Source organism: Lactuca sativa, chromosome 4, assembly GCF_002870075.4.
Source record: "Lactuca sativa cultivar Salinas chromosome 4, Lsat_Salinas_v11, whole genome shotgun sequence".
NCBI lineage: Eukaryota > Viridiplantae > Streptophyta > Magnoliopsida > Asterales > Asteraceae > Lactuca > Lactuca sativa.
In genome coordinates, this window is record NC_056626.2 from 152,344,630 (window position 1) to 152,367,847 (window position 23,218).

Consider the following 23,218-nt stretch of genomic DNA (forward strand, 5'->3'; position numbering starts at 1 on the left):
AGTGGATCTTAAAGAAGAAGACAGACATGGATGGGAAAGTACATACTTATAAAGCGCGATTGGTTGCGAAGGGCTTTACTCAAACTCCCAGAGTTGACTATGATGAGACCTTCTCACTAGTTGAGAAGATAAAGTCTATTAGGGTAATGCTTGCAATAGCTACGTTTCATGATTATGAAATATGGCAGATGGACGTGAAAACCGCTTTCCTTAATGGAAAGTTGGCTGAGGATGTTTATATGAATCAGCTAGAGGGTTTTGTCGATGCGAAGCATCCAAATAGATTATGCAAGCTTAAGAAATCCATTTATGGATTAAAACAAGCGTCTCGCAGATGGAATCTTTGTTTTGATGAGAAAGTTAAAGAGTTTGGCTTTCTGCGAAGTGAAGATGAATCTTGTGTGTATGTCAAAGCCATTGGGAGTATAGTGAGCTTCCTCGTATTATATGTCGACGACATACTACTCACAGGAAACGATGTCCCAACCTTGCAGGAGGTCAAGTCCTAGCATGGGAAATGTTTCGCTATGAAGGACCTCAGAGAGGCTGTTTATATTCTGGGAATAAGAATAGTAAGAAACATGGAAAAGAGACTGATAGGACTCATTCAGGATACATACTTGGATAAGGTACTAAAGCGTTTTAGTATGGAAAATTCCAAGAAAGGGGAGTTGCCAATCCAAAGCAATACCAAGCTGAGTAAGACTCAGAGCCTGAGTACAAAGGCAAAGATAGCTGATATGAACCGAGTACCTTACGCTTCCGCAGTAGGCTCTATCATGTAAGTTGTGACTTGTACTCGCCCTGATGTGGCCTTCGCTTTGAGCATGGTCAGCAGATATCAGGGGAACCCTGGTAGAGCCCATTGGATTGCAGTTAAGAATATTCTTAAGTACCTGCGAAGATCCAAGGAATGGTTTCTAGTCCTTGGTGGGAGTGATGACTTAAGGGTACGATGGTACAGTGACGCTAGTTTTCAGACGGATCGGGATAATTACCGATCGCAGTCGGGCTGGGTCTTTACCCTAAATGGAGGAGCAGTGACTTGGAAAAGTTCCAAGCAGGAGACCGTAGCTGATTCAACGTGTGAATCAGAGTACATTATGGCGAGCGAAGCGTCAAAGGAGGCTATATGGTTGAAGAACTTCATTCGAGACCTTGGAGTTATGCCATCCATAAAGGAGCCGATGGAAATTTTCTATGATAATGAAGGAGCGGTTGCCTTGACCAAGGAACCGAGAGATCATGGTAGATCTCAACATATCAACAGAAAATATCATTTTATCAGACATCGGGTAGAAGAGGCACTCCTCGTTGTGAAGAGGGTATCATCAGAAGAAAACCCAACAGATCCCCTTACGAAGGGACTGAGTAGGGTCAAACACTTACAGCACGCTAGGAGCATTGGGCTGAAGGATGATATAAGTTTGGATTAGATAGGAAATGTGTAATAGATAGTTTGTACTTGTCATTTGATGAATAAATAAAATTGTGTTATTTATGAGTAAAGCTACTATCTTGTGTTGGTTATTTATCTATTGTTTCAATTTTGCATGTTTTGACTTCCAGAATGATAGGATTATTCAAACAGTCCACAGTCGGTCATATTTTGGAAGTAGATATGAATGAAGACTGTCATGAATTGTTTGTAGATTGTCTAAAAGGTTTTGGGCATAGAAAAGGTTTGCTACAAAGTTCATGAGTGCTTATGAATATGATTTAAGCATTGGAATAAACCTGAGTTTGCTGGTATTACTTCGTGGTGTTTTACCTTAAGTGATCGCAAAGCGATAATATCATATAGTCTTAAAACTTAGAGATATGGTTGTTGTTTGCTGGTTAGTTATGCATTGATGATGTGTAAACGCATCAGTAACTTGATGTTATAAAACACATTATTGTGCATAATTCAATTAGTAAACAATGGATGCATATGAGTCGAAGTTGATATGTTCCTTTTATTCTATGAGAATAAAAGTGATATCTTGGCCACTTGATGATTTGGTTTGACTTATGTGTCGGGACCGGTCAGAATGAAGTTGATGTGTTCAACTAAATTCTATGTGAAACAAATCGGAAATCGAGGAACAAATGCTGGACAATAAGCATTGTCAGCATGATATCCAGAACAGAGGATTATACGATCCCTTATCTGAAGGACAAGTTCATCAGAGTTGACAGCGAAGTATAAGAGCTACGATTGCTAATCGGATTCTGAAGTCATATGTGAGATATAGTTACTATACTTATCCAAGTGGGAGACTATTGTAATAGTGTCTAAGCCTGTAACTATATTTGGCATATACTTGACCCGGTTATGCATGGTCCTTTTGGGTTGTCTTCTCCAAAGCAACTTGACAAAGTAATTTAAGGAGAGGGAGAGAATATTATGGTTTATTAATATATTATAAGAATAATATATTAAAGGAGAAATCATATTTATTTAATTAGTATTAGTCATAAATTAATTAGGAATTAATTTGGTGACTAAAAGAGATTAATTAAATAAAGGGGTATAAACTCTGGGTTAAGGAAACCTAATGGACTTAAGGGGGAACGAAATTATGATGGGGATCCATCATATTTTCATCCAATGTCTTATTCTAGAAGGTTCCTTGGGCTGCTTGGTGGCTAAGCTGTCCATTAGGGTTTAGACTGAAACCCTAGTAGCCTGCAAGTATAAATAAGACCCCTAGGCTATGGAAATCGGCTACACTTCATTCTAAGGGAACCCTAGAGCCGGTTTCTAGAATGTCTCACCCTCTCTCATATTGCCTTCTTGCTTGTGGGGTTTGCGAACCATTAGAGGAGTTACAATTGTGACTCTAAGCTCAAGATCAAGAAGATTACAAGGATTCAAGCTACTTGAAAGAGGTAAACCACTTAGATTTGTTTTCTTTGTGATAATTTCGAATTATATATATATGATAGATCTAGGTTTATAAGTCTTGGATTCAAATCATGTACAATAGAGAAACCTAGATCCAAGCATTAGGGTTTGTATGAGCATATAAGATTGTTCTTATGCATAAAACCCATCAATTGTTTCTTTGGAACGCCCCTATTTTGTCTGGTGGGATACCTTGGTTCATGAATTTGATCATGTAAAATAGGGGAGTTGGTCTGAGTATTTACCTGTGGTGAAGACTCCGGATTCTTGATGGTAACAGGAGTACCTGAGGAAGTTGTACATTCGTGTTGTTCATGATGATCGTTTTGACCTATATCTTCACCAAGGTGCTGGTTGCTTTCTTCATCATTATTTTCCACAAACTCAGCATCATCAGTTGTTACAACAGGAGAGACAGAAGGGACAGGAGACACAGGTTCAAAATTGATATCTTTGGTAACAGGCATAGTGTCGGTTGATTGGACAACTTCTGAGGAATGTTCATGAGTGATCTCTTCTTCGGTGTCAGTTTTTCCCCTTGAAGAGAGCATTCATGTTTGAAAAATGGGATGTTCTCATGAAAGACAACATCTCGGGAGACATACATCTTTTTTCCTTTAGGATCATAACACCGATAACCCTTTTTGAGATCAGCATATCCAAGAAATACGCATCTTATTGCTCATGGCTCTAACTTTCCTATGTTCTGATGTACATATGTTGTACATCCAAACACGCGTGGTTCCAAGTTTGGAGTCGTTGGAGTAACAACTAGTTCGTGAAGTTTTTCAATGGGAGTCTTGAAATCAATGACTCGAGATGGAGTTCAATTCATGAGGTATGTAGCGGAGCGAACAGCTTCCCCCCAATATTCTCGTGGAACATTCATGTCAAATAGGGAGGCTCGAACAATTTCAAGAAGGTGTTGATTCTTTCGTTCAGCCAATCCATTCTGTTGCGGTGTATTGGCACACGAAGTTTGGTGTTTAATGGAGTTTTTTTTTACAAAAAAACTCCATTTCATGATTCACATACTCACCCCCATTATCAGTTTGTAGGACCTGTATGTTGCATTTGTATTGGGATTTTACATTTGCATATAGTTCCTGAAACACCAAACCAACTTCTCCTTTGGTTTTAAGAAGAGATATACAGGTCATTCTTGTGCACTCATCAATAAATGTGACAAAATAACGAGCACCAGTAGGTGTGGGGTTCGAGCCGGTCCCCAAACATCAGAGTGAATAGGCATGAAGGGAAATAAACTTTTATTAAAACTAGGAGCATACAAAATCCTATGGCTTTTTTCCATTTCACAAACATCACACTTAAAATCAATATCTGTTGTATGTAAAAACAAATCCGGTTTCAATTTTCGAAGATAACTAAATGATAAATGACCCAAGCGACGATGCCATAACCATGCTAACTCTTTACTTCCTTGATTTATTCCAGTACTATAAGCTTCACCCTATGGTTTTTCTTCAAGGTAGTACAACTTCCCTCTCCTAATACCATAGCCAAGAATCCGACGAGTCGAAATGTCCTGAAAAACACACTCATCAGGCCAAAATGCTACAAAACAGTTCATGGTTTTTGTGATTTGACTGATGGATAGAAGATTTGAGGAAAGAGATGGAACAACTAAAATGGTATCTAAATTCATAGAGTTGGATATATGAGCAGATCCCTCACAGATAACCTTTGCTTCTCCCCCGTTAGCAGTGAGAATATTGGATTGTGATGGAGAGCACAAAGAAGTTAGTTTTAAGGAATCATTAGTCATGTGGTCTGATGCACCTGTATCAATAATCCAAGTATTATTAAGATTACCTTTTGATTTCTCACTATCATCTACTTTTTCCACATGAGTAGCCACAGGTTTTGAGGTTTCTTCAGATTTTGAAGCAGCTACAGTTGCTTGACTGATCTTCTTCCTTGGTTTTTTCGAAAAATCCTACTAGTCAGGGTACCCAATAATTTCATAGCATCTTTGCTTGGAGTGACCTTCTTCTCTACAGTGGGTACAAGTGTAGTTGCCTCCCTTGGTGTTGGGATTCTTCCCTTTAGAAGGGTGATTTCGGGTGGCTAGGTGGACCATTCCATCAGGTTCAATCTTCGGTTCTTCCATGGTAAGTCTCTGGTTTTGATCTTTACGGACATATGCATAGCACGATTCCAGATCCAGGGGCGGATCTTTTCGGAGAATTTCACCTCGAGTTTGATTAAACTCCGGATCAAGTCCGGCCAAAAAGATATGTACTCGAAGACGGGCTAGGGTCTTGTGAAGTGATACGATAGTAGTAACATCATCATCTTTGTCTCGCTTCATAATACGAGAGTCAATCTCTTGAAATATACTTACTAGTTCATTGTAGTAAGCAGTTAGGGTTCTTCCGTTTTGACGCGTTGTGAAGGATCTTCGATTCAATTCAAATAGTTGTGTTTCGTCGTTGCCATCATAGAAGGTTTTTGCAACTGCTTCCCAAATTTCGTTAGCTGTCTAAAGTCTAATAAATCGCTGCATCAGGGGTGGACTCATTGAATCAATGAGCCAACTCTTAACACGGTGATTATCAATAACCCAAGCTTCCATCTTCTTTTCATCTGTTGGCTTCGGGTTGGAACCTGTGAGGAACCCTAATTTGTTCCTTGCTCCAATTCGCATGTCCATGAGTTGAGACCATAATGGATAATTTTTATCATCCAAGATGATTCCGGATGGAAATGGCGCATCTTGTACATTCTGAACAATGACATAAGGGGTTTCTTTCTCAGACATGGTGCATATTTTTTCGAGTGTTATGAAGGTTTCGAGAAAGAAAAGAAAGATCTCTATTTCCGGTATTGCTCTGATACCATGAAGAACAGAGAATTCAATACGAGAATGATTTTCAGTATATTTTCAATCTCTGGAAGAAGGTACAATTTATACACAAATACAGAAAACACACACCTAATTACAACTAATTTGTCCTGTAAACAAGGAAATTAGGAGGAAATAAATCATATCCTAAAATAAGCTCTTGACAACAGTGGGGTGGTGGTTTAGATTGAGATAGGCTTTGAAGAAATTTGAAATGGGATGAAAATTGAAGAAGACGATGGGATGAGAGAGAGAGAGAGAGACCTTTTATATATTTAATTACATTTGATTTTTTCTTTTTTAAAAAGAAATACGAGAAACATCATAAATGGTCACTGTGGTAGTGAAATGACGAAAATGTCCTTCAGTTAACGGACAAAACTTAACGGAGTTAACAATAAGGACCAATCGTCAATAATTTTGAAAGCACAGAGTCCATGTATGATGTTTTTAAACCACGGGGACTAAACTTTAGATATGGGGAAACCAAAGGTACCATTTATGATGTTTTTTCTATATTTTAATTTAATACAAGAAATAATACTTTATAGTTTTTCGGAAAAATGACATAAAAGACACTATGTTTTTCTTTTTTTAACACCGCATTATCCTTTTGTTATAAATCAAACATTGTATTTTTTTTTTCTTTCAGTTTTATTAAATATTGACCATTTCATCGGAACATTTCCGGTTACCCGATTGTCATGTCAAGTTAGAACATTATATTGGAATGGTATGCTAACTTGGCATGAAAATTACTATGTTATCAAAAAAAAAATTTGAGACTCCATTTTTGTTTTTTCAGAAGTGATTACATTATCATTTATTTAGATTTCAAACATCTTTATCGTGGAGATCTATTTCTACTATTGAACTTATTAATTCACTAACAATATGATTTTGGTGTTTCAAGTCAAACAATTTCATCCTAAAGATCATTATCTTTGTATGTTTTTGTGTTTGCTCATTAACAACTTCTTGTTTGATTCTTCCAACAAACATTAATATTCATTGCAAATCAATAAATGAGTATGAATTTGTTTGCTTAATCAACACCTCGAACACACTAAAACCCATCAAGATTTCACCATATGGGTATGAATTTATTTCCTGAATCAACACCTCGAATCAAACAAGAAGATGTTAACTAGCTACACAAAACATATGGAGAAAATGATCTCCGGGATGATGATGTTCGATCTAAAACACCTAAATCATCTTTGTTACCGAATTAACAAACCGAATAACAGGAAAAGATATTTGAGATAAAAGGTGCTCGAAATCAATTTTTTTAATGTTGTCGCTTTTGAAAAAAAATTAATGAAGTATCAAAACCGAAATTTTCTTTTTTTGTAAATATAGTGACTTTCATCTCATGTCGGAAGTACAATATATATATTAATATCTTTTAGGGGAAATGACAAATGACCTATAATGTTTTAAAAACTGGTCGATTCTATCCCTAAAGTTATTTTGTTGCGTTAGGCATAAGGTCAGAAGAAACTTGTCTTTTTAATCACCAAAACCTATTTTAGTAGGTTTCAATGGACACATCAGCTCTTTTAGCCACATCAATAATGACGTTGATGACAATAGATGGAATGACGTTAATAGTTGTAGACACGAGTAACAAGTTGACGATGGTGGCACTATATCTCTCGCATGCATTTTATTGAATTTTCTCTGCATGATTTACGCCACTATATTCACCATAAAATCGTATAAGGATGTTCCCAACAAATACATCAAAATGAAACCCAATTTGCAAACCAACCCATGAACCTCTTGCCCTTCCGGACCTTGTGATAATCTGAACAAACTTTGAGCACAAATGGGAAAGAATTATCATCAGGGTTTTTGAATTCATATATATCCATACAAATTGCCAATCACCAAACATGTACATTGTTTTTCAATTAATTATCTACGAGTAATTAACACGAAGAACCCTAAGATGATTAATAGAACACACATAAATGAGATCGGTGGTAAAAGGAGACACAATCATCGAAACGAATTTACAAAGCTTGCATTACATGAAACTAATAGTAAAGGAAGCATTGATGTTACATGCTCCTACACCTTTGTTAGTACCCAGAGAATGTCAGCAAGATTGCAACGTCGATGGATATGACATTCCAACCAAGACTAAGATACTTGTACATGTAAGGGTGTTCGTTTGGATGGATCGGTTTGATCCGATCCAATCAAGTAAATCCAAATTGATTTCGGTTTTCAAAACATGGATCCAAATTTTCCAAACTAAATTCAAATCAAATCCGATCCGATCCAATTACAATTCGGTTGGATCGGTTTTTATAATTCAGTTTTCAAAAACCGAAACATTTTAAAACGACATATAATTATAATATTACCCAACTTTACACAAGAAGCAAAAATAAATCATTTAGTTGTGATTTGAAATTTATAAACAACTAATAAGAATATATATTATAGTTAAATATTTTATAAATACAAAACTTTCGAGAGAAAATGAATATTAATGTTTTTTTTATTGGGTGAAACGTTTTGAACCTATTTGAAAAATAAATTACAAAATTAATAAATAATTATATATATATATATATATATATATATATATATATATATATATATATATATATATATATATATATATATATATATATATAGATAGATAAATAAGAAATGTTTATTCGGTTTTTTTGGACTATTCGGTCCTTATTTTATAAACCAAAACCAATCCGAAATCCAAAATACTAATTCGGTTTTGTTGGAAAACCAATCCAAAAATCCGAATATCCGAACCAAATAGTCCAATCCAAATTGTCCAATTAGATAATTCGGTTTTATTCGAATAGTGAACAGCCCTATGTACATGTATGCGCTTTGTGGAACAGACTTACGGTTGGAAAGATGCAAAAAGCTTCATCCCGAAGAGATTCGAGAACTGTCCGATCATAGGAGTAGATTTCAAGTTCATTTATTGCCAAAGAATTTTCCCCCGGCTTACATTTGGGCTGAGCATGGAGAGAGAAAAGAGAAAATATTCAACGGGCATATAAAGTGTGGTGGTAAAACACGCTGATGTGCCCATTGAAACCGGTTAAAATAGGTCTGGATGATTAAAAAGATAGGTTACTTTTGATCTTATGTCCATATAAAACAATAAAATAACTTTAATAACTAAATTGACCAACTTAAAAAATATAGTAGGCATATATATATATATATATATATATATATATATATATATATATATATATATATATATATATATATATATATATATATATATTATCATACAACTTTATTCATTTGATAAGTTTTATAAAACAAAATCTGTTAAGCATCAAGACAAAGAAGCTCCCGTGGCTGTGAAGTAAGAAAGTGTTTGATAACAGAAACAGCAAAACAACCAAAAGCAACATAAATCTAAACCCAAATTGCATGTCAAAACTCATAACACATACCAAAATCCTACATCTGTTATGTTGTGGTTGGTTAGTTTTAGCTTCAGTATATATCCACATGCCACATTGTTTGATCACATCCATTTCATTCCCCATCTTCTCTCTTCGTTTATATCTAACAAATATTTATTATTATTATTATTTATTATTTTTAAATTTTCATGGCTTCTTCAGAAGGACCCGACCCGGATCCTCATCTAAAACCACAACACTCCACCACCTTCGTGCAAGCAGACCCTTCTAACTTCCGGGCCGTCGTCCAAAGACTCACCGGAGACACCACCCACAAACTCCCAAACTCCATCCCCTTCCGCCACGCCGGAAAACCCACTGCTCACCGGAGATCCGGTTATAAACTTCAAGAACGAAGGAAAAGTGTTAAGAAACTCGAGATCACTCTCAGCAACGTATCACAGCCTGTCTGTTTCATGTCTCCGTTGGTGGTGGAGAGAGACAAGAGTGTGGTAGGGTTTGTCGGTGGGGATGGTAAGATGGTGGAGGAATCGCCGGTGTCGACGCTGGCTGTTTGTGCAAGAGGGAGCCCAGGAACGCCGATGGAAAAAGAAGGAGAAGAAGAGAAAGCCATTGCGGAGAAAGGTTTTTACTTGCACCCGAGTCCGATTCGAGAACCCGAACCCGAACTCTTAATTTTGTTTCCGCTCACGTCGCCGAAGAACGATCCATCTTATTCTTCATAAAAGCGTCACAGTCGTTTTAATCATTCATTGTGCTCATGTGATTTGACTCGTTAAGTATACAATAAATTAACAAAATAAATTTATACAAAATGATAATTAATAAATAATTGCATGTTACGTTATGTATTTTGGATATGTTGTTAACCACACACTTCATTTATATGAATCATGCCAAATGATTTTGAACCCGATCCTAATAACATATTACACAAGACTTGTTATCTTTAAAAACATGTTTTCAAACAAAAATTCCAATACATTTACCCATTTTCAACATATTAAAATATAGATTTTTCAATAGCTTATTGATATAACACTTTTTTTAATGAAAAGGCTTAATTACCAATCCATTTAAATATAGTTTTTTTTAATATCTTATTGATATAACAACCAAAAATTGTTGTTGGTTTGTGAATTGAAGGCTGGATACAAAATATGTCAATTGCTATAATCATTCAATGTATCATATAAATCAATATTAAGTAAATTCTTATACTTATTTTCAAATAATCTTTAATTACAACTTGTGTCCAATCTTACTTTTTGTTACATAGGCAGTCCCTTTCGATTTATTATGGTCTTTATCACCATCTCTGTTAAACATTGCCGTTAAATGTTAGTAAAAAGAGTATTTTATCCTTTTACTGATTTGATCCAAAAACAAAATGGTCATATTTGAAAAAAACTAACAACCCAGTTGTCAGATTTAATGTTACATAAACCAAACATTAATGATTTTATTATTATGAGTCAAACAAAACCTCTTACACCAAGAGTAACAACAACAATACTCGCAGCAGATTTGAACCAATTTTATTCATTCAACTTAACTCAACGCACGGAAGCAGACACAGATTGCTGTTGAGTATGTCCATACAACCCACTCACCCCACTTGCAAATTGTTGTTTATTCCTTCTCCTTTTCGTCACCATAACAAACCCTTCACCATCTCCATTTCCATTATCATCTTTATTTTTCTCCACCACTCCTTCATCATCCCCATAAATTATCTTCATAATCGCGGGTGTCTGTGTCTGTGTCTGTGACTGTGGGGGTGCACTATCACTTTTAACCACTCCACTCTCACTCTCACTTTCACTTTTCACCTCCGAGTTATCACGAACCGACTTCACAATAAAACTCAACAGAATCTGTCTCGCCAGCTCAGCTTTTTCAACATCCGAACTCATCTTTTTCACCTTCTCATCTTCACTCGACCCTGACCCGGACCCAACTGTCCCACCTTCCGAACCCTGCCAAGCCCGTTTTGGGACGAACTCAGGTGCGTGTGGGTTCATGATCCGTGGGCTAGACCCTGACCCGGACCCGAACCCACTTCCAGGGATTTGGTATTTTAAGAACCCGTTTTTTAACCGAAACGATTGGGATTGTGTCATTCGGTAGTATAAAGGCGAGCGGGGCCCACACGGGACTCGAGCTGCGATTGGCGGATATTCGGGGATGACATCGTACACGTTGTTTTGAGGGCTGAATGGTTGAGCTGAAGCTGAAAGTTTGCTTCCGTTTGTTTCGGTTGTGTTGTCTGTTGTGTTACTACTTGTTTCTGAATCTTTATTTTCTTCCGTTGACTTTGTTGACTTTTCTGATTCTGGTGTAGTTTCGTGAACTGTGTCTACTTCTTTTATGACCTCATCCTCTGGTATTGTGAGATCTACAACATCAGGTTGCGGTTGTTGTTCTTCATTCTTGACCTCATCCTCTGATGTGATGTTTTTTACGTTTTTGTCCTCGTGAAGTTCTTGTTTTTCGAGTAAGGGTTTGAGAATTGTACCTGGTGGGGCGACTGCAACTGCTTTGTATGAGACAGACTTGGAAGCCATAGTTGCGGTGGTTGGGGAAACCCTAGGGGTGATTTTGGAAATTGAACTTGTTCTTGGGGTTACTTTTGGAATGACAATGGCTTCCTTTTTTTCCTGGATGTGTAGTTTGGTTAGGTCCGGACGTCTTCGGTTGAACTTTTTTTGACCCGTGTGTCCTGACCCTGACCGGATCTTTGGATTGGCTTCTTGCCATCCTTCATCGGAGATTGGCTCTTGGAATTCTTCTGTGACTAGTGTTACATTTTTAGGGGTATTTTCGTCCTTTTTCGGTTTTTGGATTACCACCTCTGGTTCATCTTCTTGAATAGTAGTGGTTTCAACAGTATCATTGTTTTTTGAATCTGTTTGTGTTTGTACTTCAGGAGACTTTTCGCCAACTGGTGATGCCTGATAATATAGTAGCAGAATATACTTTATTTTATTTTTCATTTTCTGGTTTCCACATTCAAGTTCGTTAATTGTAATTACAATAATGTTTAGAATATATATTTAAAGTTATATATCTTTTTATTTACATATACTATAAAAACTCCATTCAAAAATTTATTTCGTTCAACTAGGCTAACCAAACATGACCATGGAATGTAATCACTCATTCCATCACCTTGCTAATTCCATTACCCCATCCAATTCCATTCCGTCCAACCAAACAAACCTTGTTTGTAGGTCAAGTTAAGTACTAAAAATATATTTGTTAAAAAAAAAAAAAAAAAAAAAACTTTTGTTGCTTTGTTAAACTCTGTATTTAACTACCTTGGTACGACGTTTCCTCTGTGCATCTCCTCCCTTGGAATCCTGATCTGGATTAATGAAATCAAGTAGATCTGATACACTGCAAGAATGAAGTCAAAGTATATTTATTAGTCAACAGAGGTAAACAATTAAACAGTCTTCTACATTTGGGTAAAAATTGGATATACCATATTAATACCTAAGATGACCCTTGCTTGCAATCGAAGCATCTGGTTTTGGAGTTCCATTTCTTGCTGCTTCTTGCTGCTCTAATGCTTTTGATTCAAAATATTCAAGCCATGCAGCAGCATCCTAATCACATCAAAATAAAAAAAAAAACAAAAAAAAAACACAAATCAATACACCATCATCTGAAATCTGTTCCAAGGCTTATGCGATGTCATTGTCCATGTAGGATGTACACATGTAATAATACTGCTGACGTGGCAAAATATTTAGAATGTTTTTATTTGAGCTCATGTCATCATAATTCAAAAGTCATTGCTATAATGGGTAAAAAATTTAAAGTAGAATGCTTACCTGAGTACGAAGATCCTCTACTCCCAATTTTGCTTGAAGAATCTGCAATGTAGTTTGCTCATGTTGCACGCTTAAGGAATAAGCTTCCATCAATGAAAGAGCTATAGCTATGGCATGATAGCTTGCAGCAGTCTGTAGAGTCAAACATATTTAGTCAAACAACTGTGTGTGTGTGTGTGAGAGAGAGAGAGAGGGACCTGTATGTGATCAGCTCCTAGTAATCTTTGGTTACACTTTAAGGCTTCATGAAGGTATCTGAGGGCAACATGGACATTTCCCATACCCTCTTCCATCATAGCCACATTAATATAAGTAGCAGCTGTGTTGGGGTGAGAGAGTCCACAAGTGAAATACAAAAGAAACAGAGCACGATTGACATATCTGTGAAAACCACAATCACAATGTAATATTAATTTATTTTATTAATCATTAACCACCTGGTCAAATGTTTGACGAAAAAGTCAACAAGATTGACTTACTTGAGCGCCAGTTCAATATGTTGGAGACGATAGTAAAAGACCGAAAGGTCCCCGTAACTTTTCATTGTGTCTGGATGATCAAGCCCGAGTTCTCTCTCGTTTATGTCCAAAGCCCTTTGTTGATAAATTGTTGCCTACATTACACAGGATTATATTTATTTAACAAAAAGGTAGATTTTTCCATGAGAATAGTAAATAGATTTTTACATGAATTTATTTACCTGATTGAAGTCACCAGTGTGGTAAAGAACTACTGCAAGGAGGCTGTATGCACTAGCAGTGGTTCGGTGATAAGGACCACATACAGCTATCATCTTTGCAAGTGCCTTCAATATTGTATATAGTATATACAAATGTTAACAAATAACACCTTGCTTTTATTCATATAAAGAATGAAACTTTTTGATTTAATGTTACCTTGGTTCCATAGTTAACTGCATCTTCTAGTTTTCCTTTATCAAGGGCAATTTTGGAAGATTCTAGTAACGTACGCCCATCAGCAGAAGAACATAATACGTGCTGTTAAATATACATCAATGTTAGGGGATGTTTCTTTTTGTATGTGTGTGTGTGTGTGTGTGAGAGAGAGAGAGAGAGAGAGAGAGAGAGAGAGAGAGAGATACCTTACAAACGGGGACCATGCTGATAATATCAGAACTCCTAAACGGATTTGGAGTTTCCATATCATAGTCTCGTGAAACCAATTCCAAACCAATCTGGATGTGACTGAAGCTATCAGTATTTTATTTTTTTATAAAATTGAAAAACTAAAAAAAAAAAGTTGATGTGAAATGGTACCTTGTGACAGAGTCCACGGAGAACTGATAACTTCCTCAACTGTTGGTATTCATCCTTCATCTTCCAATCATATCTTTTTGCCAAAAAAGATTGCAACCAATGTAACTTAAGACTTTGATCTTCAGTAAATTCTTTACTCTTATCATCTATTCCCCACACCCCAAACAAGAAATTTAAAGCTGACACAATTGTTGCTGACAACTCAGCAAAATTTTCAACAGAAGCAACAACCGCTTCAAGTATATGCTTAAAGGCACGTGTCACCATCTCATGAATACATAGTGATCGTATATGAGGAAGCTTCTCAGCAAGTTCAACCTAATTAGTAAAATTAGAGTAGGTCAGATATTTATTAGTATTTTTTATTTATTAATAAATGTAAATAGAAATCTTGGAACATTATTCAAAAAACTCACCACACGTCCTAAAGAGCGCATACGTAACCCTCTTAAATGCATGAAATCAGTGAGTGTTCGCCCATCAACCGGAGAAAGTTCAAGTGATGCAAAATCTGTCACCTAAAAAAAAGACCAAAATTTTCATTTTGCCATTCAAGCGTATGGTAAAATTTATTATGTAAAAAGGTATATTACCAATTTAGGCAATGCAACTTCATCATAATAAGCATGTGCCATTTCAATAAGCTCATCTCGTGACTGTTATACAAGGAGCATATAAAGATTAAAGAGAGCACTTAGCCTTTTCAAACAAAGTATGAAAGTAATTCCTTGCTTTTATTTTTGAAAAGAGATGAACAAACCTTCAAATGAAGACCAGTTCCACTTTCTTTCAACCTTAAGAAGGCTTCTTCTGGAATCAATTTAGTCAACTCTGACTCCGAGTTTGACTCTTTGATGTCTGACTCACTGACACTGCTTTCTTGACCTAAATTGTTTTCTTCTGTTTCATCAGAGGAATCAGCATCATTTTGCTTCTTTTCCCGCTTTTTCAGCATTTTAAATTGTTTTCCTAAGCCTTTAACCACTGTTTCAGCTTTATCTTCATTGGGTGAATTGTCTCCTGATGGTGTTTCCTGCTTTTGCAGATGTTGTACCCAACAAGATCCCAATTCCCATCTGATAGGCTTTCCAGAAGCTTCTGACTTCTCCAGATTCTTCAAACTTTCTTTTATTACTTGTTTAACCAAACACCTTGAAGCTTCAACATTCCCCTGTTCAGATGACATGGATCCTGATAATTCCACATCTCTTGAGTTGGGAAGCAGAGCCCTTAAGCTGTAAAAGGTTCCACACAAAACAAGTACTAATGATTTTGGGGATCTTTTGTTATTATGATTTGGAATTTATTAATTTCAGAAATCTTTATACATGTATATAAATGAGGACACAGGTCCATACCTGTTAATGTTAAGGGAATTAGCTCCACCTTCTGGTTGATCATCAATCGATATATCTTGTGATATGAACTTTGCCTTTTTGATGTCACCAACAATCTTTACAGTTGCTGTATATCCACAATGTCTTACAAATACAGTACCCAGGGAGGTGGTGTCCTGTAAACAGTAAAAGTTGGCTATATTTATAAAGATTCCATAGCTAACAGGAGATTGAGTTAAGGCATACTTACATGGACTACTGCACTTTCATCTGCTGTTATTCCTTTGAGTAAATTTGTTATAGCAACTTCCTCAGAAGACATGGTAGGAGATCCAACACCAACTACCTTCACTTCTGACTTTGAGCTTGCATCAGCTGCATCACGCCTCACTGTAATAAACAAGTCCCCCACACGATCCTCACGTACTATTGATCCTGGAGAACAGTTTGATGTTGCAACAGAATCTATGACTTTGCGTATGGTTGAAACAGCTTTAAAGATAGAGACATCAACAAACAAGCTATGAAGCAAGAATGCCTTTCGATCACGAATCACCCTTTCTTCCTCAGTCTTGCAAGGAAGGCTGGCTAATATTGCAAACTCTGTGGCCCATGGTCTATGGTCATGTTGACCATTTTGCCCTTGGCCTCCACCATTGCCACCCCAGTTTTCATCTTCTGATGGAAGTGGCTGGAAGTTTGATTCTGAGTCCAAAATGGATGGAGGAACTAACCAAGTGTTGGCCCGAAAACCATATGGAAGATTACCAAACTGAAAAAAAAAACATAATGTCAGTTTCCAATTACACTCTTATAGCATCAATTATATATTACCTTATTATGTTCTAAGTAGGCTTTCATCAAGGAATCATATGCCTGCATAATTTCAACATAAAACTGAGTATTTTTCTCTTACACATTTCTTCCAATTAATAGAAGAGAGAACATAGAGATGAAGCAGAAAAGGAAATAATATACTGACGTTAGCAAAAGCTTGGCTGAGCTGTTGAAGAAGATCCACCAGGGAATGGCTTTGCAAAAACTGCTTTCCCAAGGCGTAGAAGCCCTTTGTGGATGCAACTACTTGAAATAACTTTCCGTTACATATTTTAATCTGCAAATAGAGAAGATATTATCATCTTTGCGAATAATTCACTGTTTTTTCTTCAAAGTATGTTGAATTTTATGATCGACACAAACAACTTCGTAAGTTGTGATGGCAATTTATGATTTCATAATTGTGTGACAATGGAGTTTCGTCTCGAGAAACAATGTGTGTGAGTTTGAGAGAGAACCTGCATTTCGAAGTGATCGCCCTCGCGCTTCTCCTGCGCATCCTGGCCATCAATTCTTTTCAATTCTGAGAATTAAAAATGGCAAAGATCGATTAATTAAACTGGCGTTAATCTCCGATAAGAACGAAAACTCAAAAGGAAACCTGGTGCTTACGTAAGATAGGTGGAGAGAGATTTGAGAAAGAGAAGAATTCGTAGAAATCGGAGAGCTTCGGAACCGGATGAATGGCTGCCATGTCGAGGTTCCCCGATACCGGAGAAGTTGCAGCCGCAGTTGTCTCTGTTTCGGAGGAACCGCCATTTTCAACGGTTTCTCCTCCATCAGACAAGGGAGAGACAGGTCGGCCGGCTGTAACCTGCACATTTTGAGATCGTCCCTTCTTGGATCGAGCTTCTCCTCCGGCGACTGTGGTGGCTCTTCTCGCCTTGGGCTTCCCGAAACGCGTTGTGCTCGCGACGATATCCAATAGTCTCCGCACGTGCGCCACCGCATGCGCCTCCTCCGTGTAGTCCTCTTCAAAAATGTCAATGGCAATTTTGTAAATATAAAACACGTGTCTTCAAATTTTACAAATATTCTATAAATCGATATAATTTATTTTTCAAAAGAGAAATTAAATATCACATGACATTATAAAAATAAACCTTCTGACATATAATTTTATATTATGTCTGTAATTTTAATGATTAACATTATATCAACTAATTAAATAATAGCTTGCTATGCTAAATAAATACAAAAACATATCTCATTAATTTATAGTATATATCATGAGCTATTCCGTTATACCATATTACTTATATATAATATATAATTATGTAACTTTTCAAAAGTATTAATTTATGAAATTGTTTTAATTTTAATTTTTTAGTAAAATAGTTCTCAAATTTACTTTTTTCCAAACAGATACGTATCTTCAAGAGCGTTATAAACATGTAAAACTCCAAATTCCATAAAAATATAAAAAGTAAGAAAGTTATTGGTAATTTTATATAATTGTGAAACTACCCGACAAAAATGGACAAGTTGGGAATATTGCAAAGGAAGCTTTTATGGAAATTAAAAGACAAAAATAAATAATAAGGAAAACTTTGAAGGAAATCAAAAGACAGAAGTATAACTAAAAAAATATATAAAAAAAAAATTACTGGTGGCAGAATGAACCCATTGGGTTATATAAAGTGGCAAAATTAATAAGACGAAACTTATATGTAACAGGTGAAATGAGTATTTCTGTGCCTATTAAAACACATCGATTTCATACAAAACTTTTGTTTGAGTTTAAATTATTCTTAATTTAAAAAGTAATAATAATAATTATGTATAAAATATAATTATAAAAGTTATTGTATTACAATCATAATATTGTTTCTTTAACATTGACTATTTAAAGCTAAAATCAGAAGCAAAAACAATCAGTGAAAGAATTAGAACTTTTGTTGTATAATATTTGTTTGAAATTCCGCAATCTTAATTATTTAATACTAAAAAAAAGATAATTGGCAGAAATATTTAATAGTTTTTCTATCCTCCCAATTGGGTTTTTATATTGTTTTTCGAGGTTTGTGTAATCATTTAATTCACGATTGGGTGAGCTTTTAAAAATAAGTAAAGAACATGCCATAGCGTACGACATTGGTGTACACAATAATTTTGTCATGTATCCCTTGGGCATTTCGGTAGAATATGCCTTTATATCAATAATTTTTTGTTTTTCAAAAAATATATAATTTAGTAAAAAAAACATATAATATGTAGGCATTAATAAGTAATTAAATAATTTTTTTTATGTAAAAGAGAAACATTAAATACATATAGGCAATTTAATAAAACTAGAGGTGGCAATTTAATGAAACTAACAATTTCAACAAAAATCAGTTTTATAATGTAATAATAACAATAACAATAAATAAATATTCTTTTAACTGAAACCTTTTTGTAAAAAAAAAACATTACTATTTTAAGAAATCTATCTTATGTAGCTGTGATTTCTTTAATAAATATGACAGCTTTAGGAATATGCATTCAATTTTTTCTTTAAAAAGCTTTCAAAATTTTTTTCCTTGTTTGAACTGCATCCAAAGATCTAGTCATCTAGACAAGCGATATTTCATAGGAGTTGTAGATATCAAATATTTAAAAACCCAAAAAAAGTCAAGAAAATATTATACCTAAATACATACATTTATATGCATATATATGTTGATATAAATGTATATATAAGATTTAATCGATGATTTATTGTTTGTAGTTTTGTGGGATATTGGTGAAAAAAGCAACCTACCTTCAACCATCTTCATCAAACATGGCTTCAAAGAAACCAAATCCACCCTATCATTCAACTTTGCTCCTTTAACCTGTTCAAAATTATTCAATGCCAACAAATTACTACAGATTTACAGACATTTTCAATGCCAATAATTAATTACAGTCTACCCCTTATTTCTAGAGCCAAAATTTTCAAATACAGACCAATTTCACTATGACATGCTGTTCATCATTAATTACAGCTTTAATGGTGTTGTGAGTTTCAGAATTTAGGCTCTAGGAATTAGTTTTGTCACCAATTTCTCCAATAATCAAGGATTGAAATTAGCGCCGAAAACATAGTAATTATTCATCAATAGTTTTGGTAATTAGTAACGAGTGTTATTGATAATTAATCTGAAATGTTCGAACCAAATTAATGCAATTATCGTGAATTTCTATGGGAAGTTCACCTCGTGTGAGAGAGAGTAATTGGTTAGATGGCAAGTATCGACATTAACAGCTAGTAATTTCTTCACGTCGAGTATTTTGTCTGTGGAGATGCCCTGCATTTTCGTTACAAATTAAGTTGAAATCCATCTAACAAATAAATGAATTCGCAAATCCTTAGTTGTAATTTACCTTGAGTATAACTTGAGTTTCATAAGGAGTGATGATAGTTATGTCTAGAACACTAGGAACAACTGCAAAAATTAAAAATCATGTTACTGTAACTGTTATTGATTCTGAATGAGATTCCGATTAGAGAACAGAGAAGATTAAGAGAAGAAGAAGACGAAGACCTTTCTCTTCCTTCTTCTTCTTATCGGCTTTGGTTTTGTTTCCTTTTCCTCTGTTTGACCTCGGTGCCATAGCTTCTGAGTTGTTTTTATTGTTTCCGTGTATTGAGAATGGAATGGAAAAAGGAGGGTTCTTCAATGGCGAATGGAAAATGCCATTTGAGAAATTAATGAAGAATTGGTTGATATGAGAAGATATATGAAGATGAAGATATAAGGATAAGAGTGTGTCTTGGGAGCTATCTCTATTTGTGGATTTCTGAAATTTTCCTGGCCTCTCCTTTGCTACTGTGATTCTCTCTCTCTCTAACTACAAGATACATGTGATAGCCCTTTTAAGAGACCGTGTGACATTGTGAAGGAGAGAGAATATTATATTAAGTAGGGTTAACAATTAACTTTGTTATATAAGATGATATATACATTCAAACGTGTCAAGAATCTTTAAAATTATAATTAAAAAAGTTTACACTATCAATAAAAGTAATCAAATTATTCTATTTATGTAGTAAACTTTTTTTTTATAAGATTTAATCACTTAGTTTTCAATTTTGTATTTTTTAATTTATCATTATAAAACTTTGTATTTTTTATTGACATACATGTTATATGAATTACAGATGTGAATCAAACCACATAAATCGTCTGCACCGCACCACACCACACCGTATTGCATTATGTGGTTTTTGATTTTTACGGTGCAGTTTACGGTTTGTATTTTTTATAAACACCACTTTACAGTACGATTTGTGGTTTGAAGTTAGAAAACTAAGGTTCAAACCGCACCGCACTGCAAATTTATATTTTATCAATTTGTACAATCTAACTATTAAATTTCAATAGTTAACTAATATTAGTTTCAATTAATAAAGGTCAATATCTAACGATTCGACGTCAACAAAACATATATCCTTTATCAGTTTGATGATAAATTAAAACTAACAGAACAACCAATTAGTTTCATAAAGAAAAAACTATATAGAGAGTTGAAAGAAAAGGAAGTGACAATTATTAAGACACATATATATTTATGTTTTATAAGATATATTAACAGTAAATTACAATTTTGGTCCTATGGTTTGGTGATAAGATGTATCCATGTGGTTTAAAGAAGTTGCATTGCATATCCTTAGTTCATTCAAAAAGACTATTTTACCCTTATTTTTAATTTTTTGTTTTTCTTTTATATATATATATATATATATATATATATATATATATATATATATATATATATATATATATATATATATATATATATATATATAATATTGTTTTTTTTCACTTACATTTTATTTTAATTATTTAGATTTTATTTGACATTTTTTTAATATATTGTTTAATATTTTTTTTACATTTAGATTGTTTATATTTTTTAGAATAATTTTTTCCGGTTTTTGACATTTTGTTTGAATACATTTAATTTTTTTTTTGACGTTTTATTTGTTTATCCTTTTTAAATTACTTATTGTAAAAAATGTAAAAATGTTCCTTAAATTTGAATATTATTAACATAGATTAGGTATAAAGTTTTTTTTAATAGGATTAACGGATAGACTAACTAAACTTCAAAAACGGGTTTCAAGTTATATAATGATAAATTGGAAACCATATAACTCGAAAACGAATAGAATTTCTAAAAATGAAAAAAAAAAAATGAACTCAAAAACATTGACACATGTGTTTGAGTTATAGAAATTCTGACCGGCATTTGTCATTCGCAACAAAATGTAAAAAAATTACTAAAGCTAAAAAAATTGAACTTAAAACAATTGACATTCTTTTCGAATTGCGGTTAGCCTATACAATAACCCTATTAAAATAAATAATTTTATACATAATATGTGTTAATCATACTCACATTAAACAAACTTCTTTATATTTCTATACAACAAATATTTATAAAAAGCTTTACAAAAATATAAGAATAACATTAAAAAATATATTTGAACAAAACATTAAAAAATACTAGAAAAATTGTTTAAAAATAAAGTCAAAAGAAATGTAAACAAATAAAATATAAAAAAGCATTATATTCGAATAAACTTTCAAAAAATATATATAAATCATAAAAAATATAAATAAATAAAATAAAATGTAAGCAGGAAAATATAAAAAAAATTAAAAAATTATATATATATATATATATATATATATATATATATATATATATATATATATATATATATATATATATATATAACAAAATATAAAAGTATGGGTAAAATGGTCTTTTTAAATGGACTAAGGATATAAAGTGTAATTTCTTTAAACCATAGCGATATATTTTGTCAAATTTTCAAAGATTAGACTGAACATATGAATCTAAGCAAACTATAGGTACTAAAAATGTAATCTACTCTATATTTAATTGGATGTCAAATGTGGGAGCGGCCCGTCCCGCTTGAGGGTATTTATTTAAAAAAAATGGAGACGGGTACGGAAGCGGGTAGTTCCGTCCTAAAACCCTCGTGGGGCTCCAGTTAACAAAATTTATATATATATATATATATATATATATATATATATATATATATATATATATATATATATATATATATATATATATATATATATATATATTAATTATATAAATATAATAAACAACTAGCTGGGGTACCCTGTTCCACGGGGTTTGGTTTTGATCATTGTTTTATTTTTTTCTTTTTCGGTATGTATTAGGCAGTTATGTTTATGTTTTAATGGATATTTTATTTTTGTAACACACACACACACACACACATATATATATGTGTGTGTGTGTATGTGTATGTGTGTGTGTGTATCGTAATTTTAGTAGATAAAAATAATGGGGTTACAGGGACATAAGGGAATGATTAGGGAGTGGTAAATGCAGCCGACTTGGGAGAGGTCAACAGGTTGAGTGTGGTAAGCAAAACGTCATGTACGTCAGCTGAATTGATGATCGCATTAACCATAGGAAAACAATCGTCATGGAGGGTAATCTGGGTTGTATAAGATCCGTAAAGCGATAACCCTTTTTTGCACACATCTCCTTTTTTGTACACATCGCTTTCGAACGTGGGTCGTAGAAATCGAGCAGGAAAAGGCATGAAGTCGCAACAAATGGAAAAGATCATCAAACTTCTGATTAACCAGGTAGAAGCTAAAACAACTGCGTTGGCAAATGTTGAAAACGATTTCTATCTGAACCAACAAATAAAGGAGGAAATACAATGAAACATGAATCAGGGACCTACGTATGTTAACTATCTGCGGA

The 23,218-nt window shown here is 34.1% G+C and overlaps 2 protein-coding genes across 2 annotated transcripts; one reads left to right on the forward strand and one right to left on the reverse strand.

The window, feature by feature from the left end:
* Nucleotides 1-9,132: 9,132 nt before the first annotated feature.
* On the forward strand, nucleotides 9,133-10,032 carry LOC111898902 (VQ motif-containing protein 11). Its single transcript, XM_023894792.3, has one exon. The coding sequence runs from the start codon at nucleotides 9,370-9,372 to the stop codon at nucleotides 9,904-9,906; it is 537 nt and encodes a 178-aa protein (XP_023750560.1). The 5' UTR covers nucleotides 9,133-9,369; the 3' UTR covers nucleotides 9,907-10,032.
* Nucleotides 10,033-10,623: 591 nt separating this feature from the next.
* LOC111898901 (protein REDUCED CHLOROPLAST COVERAGE 3) lies at nucleotides 10,624-20,292 on the reverse strand. Its single transcript, XM_023894791.3, has 23 exons — nucleotides 19,981-20,292; nucleotides 19,820-19,881; nucleotides 19,651-19,743; nucleotides 19,215-19,287; nucleotides 17,084-17,443; nucleotides 16,930-16,994; nucleotides 16,617-16,748; nucleotides 16,469-16,510; nucleotides 15,885-16,406; nucleotides 15,656-15,810; nucleotides 15,058-15,532; nucleotides 14,891-14,953; nucleotides 14,714-14,815; nucleotides 14,298-14,615; nucleotides 14,123-14,215; nucleotides 13,917-14,018; nucleotides 13,721-13,825; nucleotides 13,500-13,633; nucleotides 13,218-13,401; nucleotides 13,021-13,152; nucleotides 12,680-12,792; nucleotides 12,502-12,580; nucleotides 10,624-12,135 (listed from the first exon to the last, which is right to left on the reverse strand). Exons 1-23 carry the CDS (start codon nucleotides 20,048-20,050, stop codon nucleotides 10,738-10,740), a joined length of 4,872 nt encoding a protein of 1,623 aa, XP_023750559.1. The 5' UTR covers nucleotides 20,051-20,292; the 3' UTR covers nucleotides 10,624-10,737.
* Nucleotides 20,293-23,218: the final 2,926 nt, after the last annotated feature.

Excerpts from the sequence above, each read along its gene's own strand:
- LOC111898901 (XM_023894791.3), bottom strand. The coding sequence starts at position 20,050 with ATGGCACCGAGGTCAAACAGAGGAAAAGGAAACAAAACCAAAGCCGAT. Across the intron at positions 16,749-16,929 it reads GCGATCACTTCGAAATGCAG|ATTAAAATATGTAACGGAAA; the intron begins GTTCTCTCTCAA and ends CTCTATTTGCAG. Across the intron at positions 14,216-14,297 it reads TCCGTGGACTCTGTCACAAG|ATTGGTTTGGAATTGGTTTC; the intron begins GTACCATTTCAC and ends AGTCACATCCAG.
- LOC111898902 (XM_023894792.3), top strand. The coding sequence starts at position 9,370 with ATGGCTTCTTCAGAAGGACCCGACCCGGATCCTCATCTAAAACCACAA.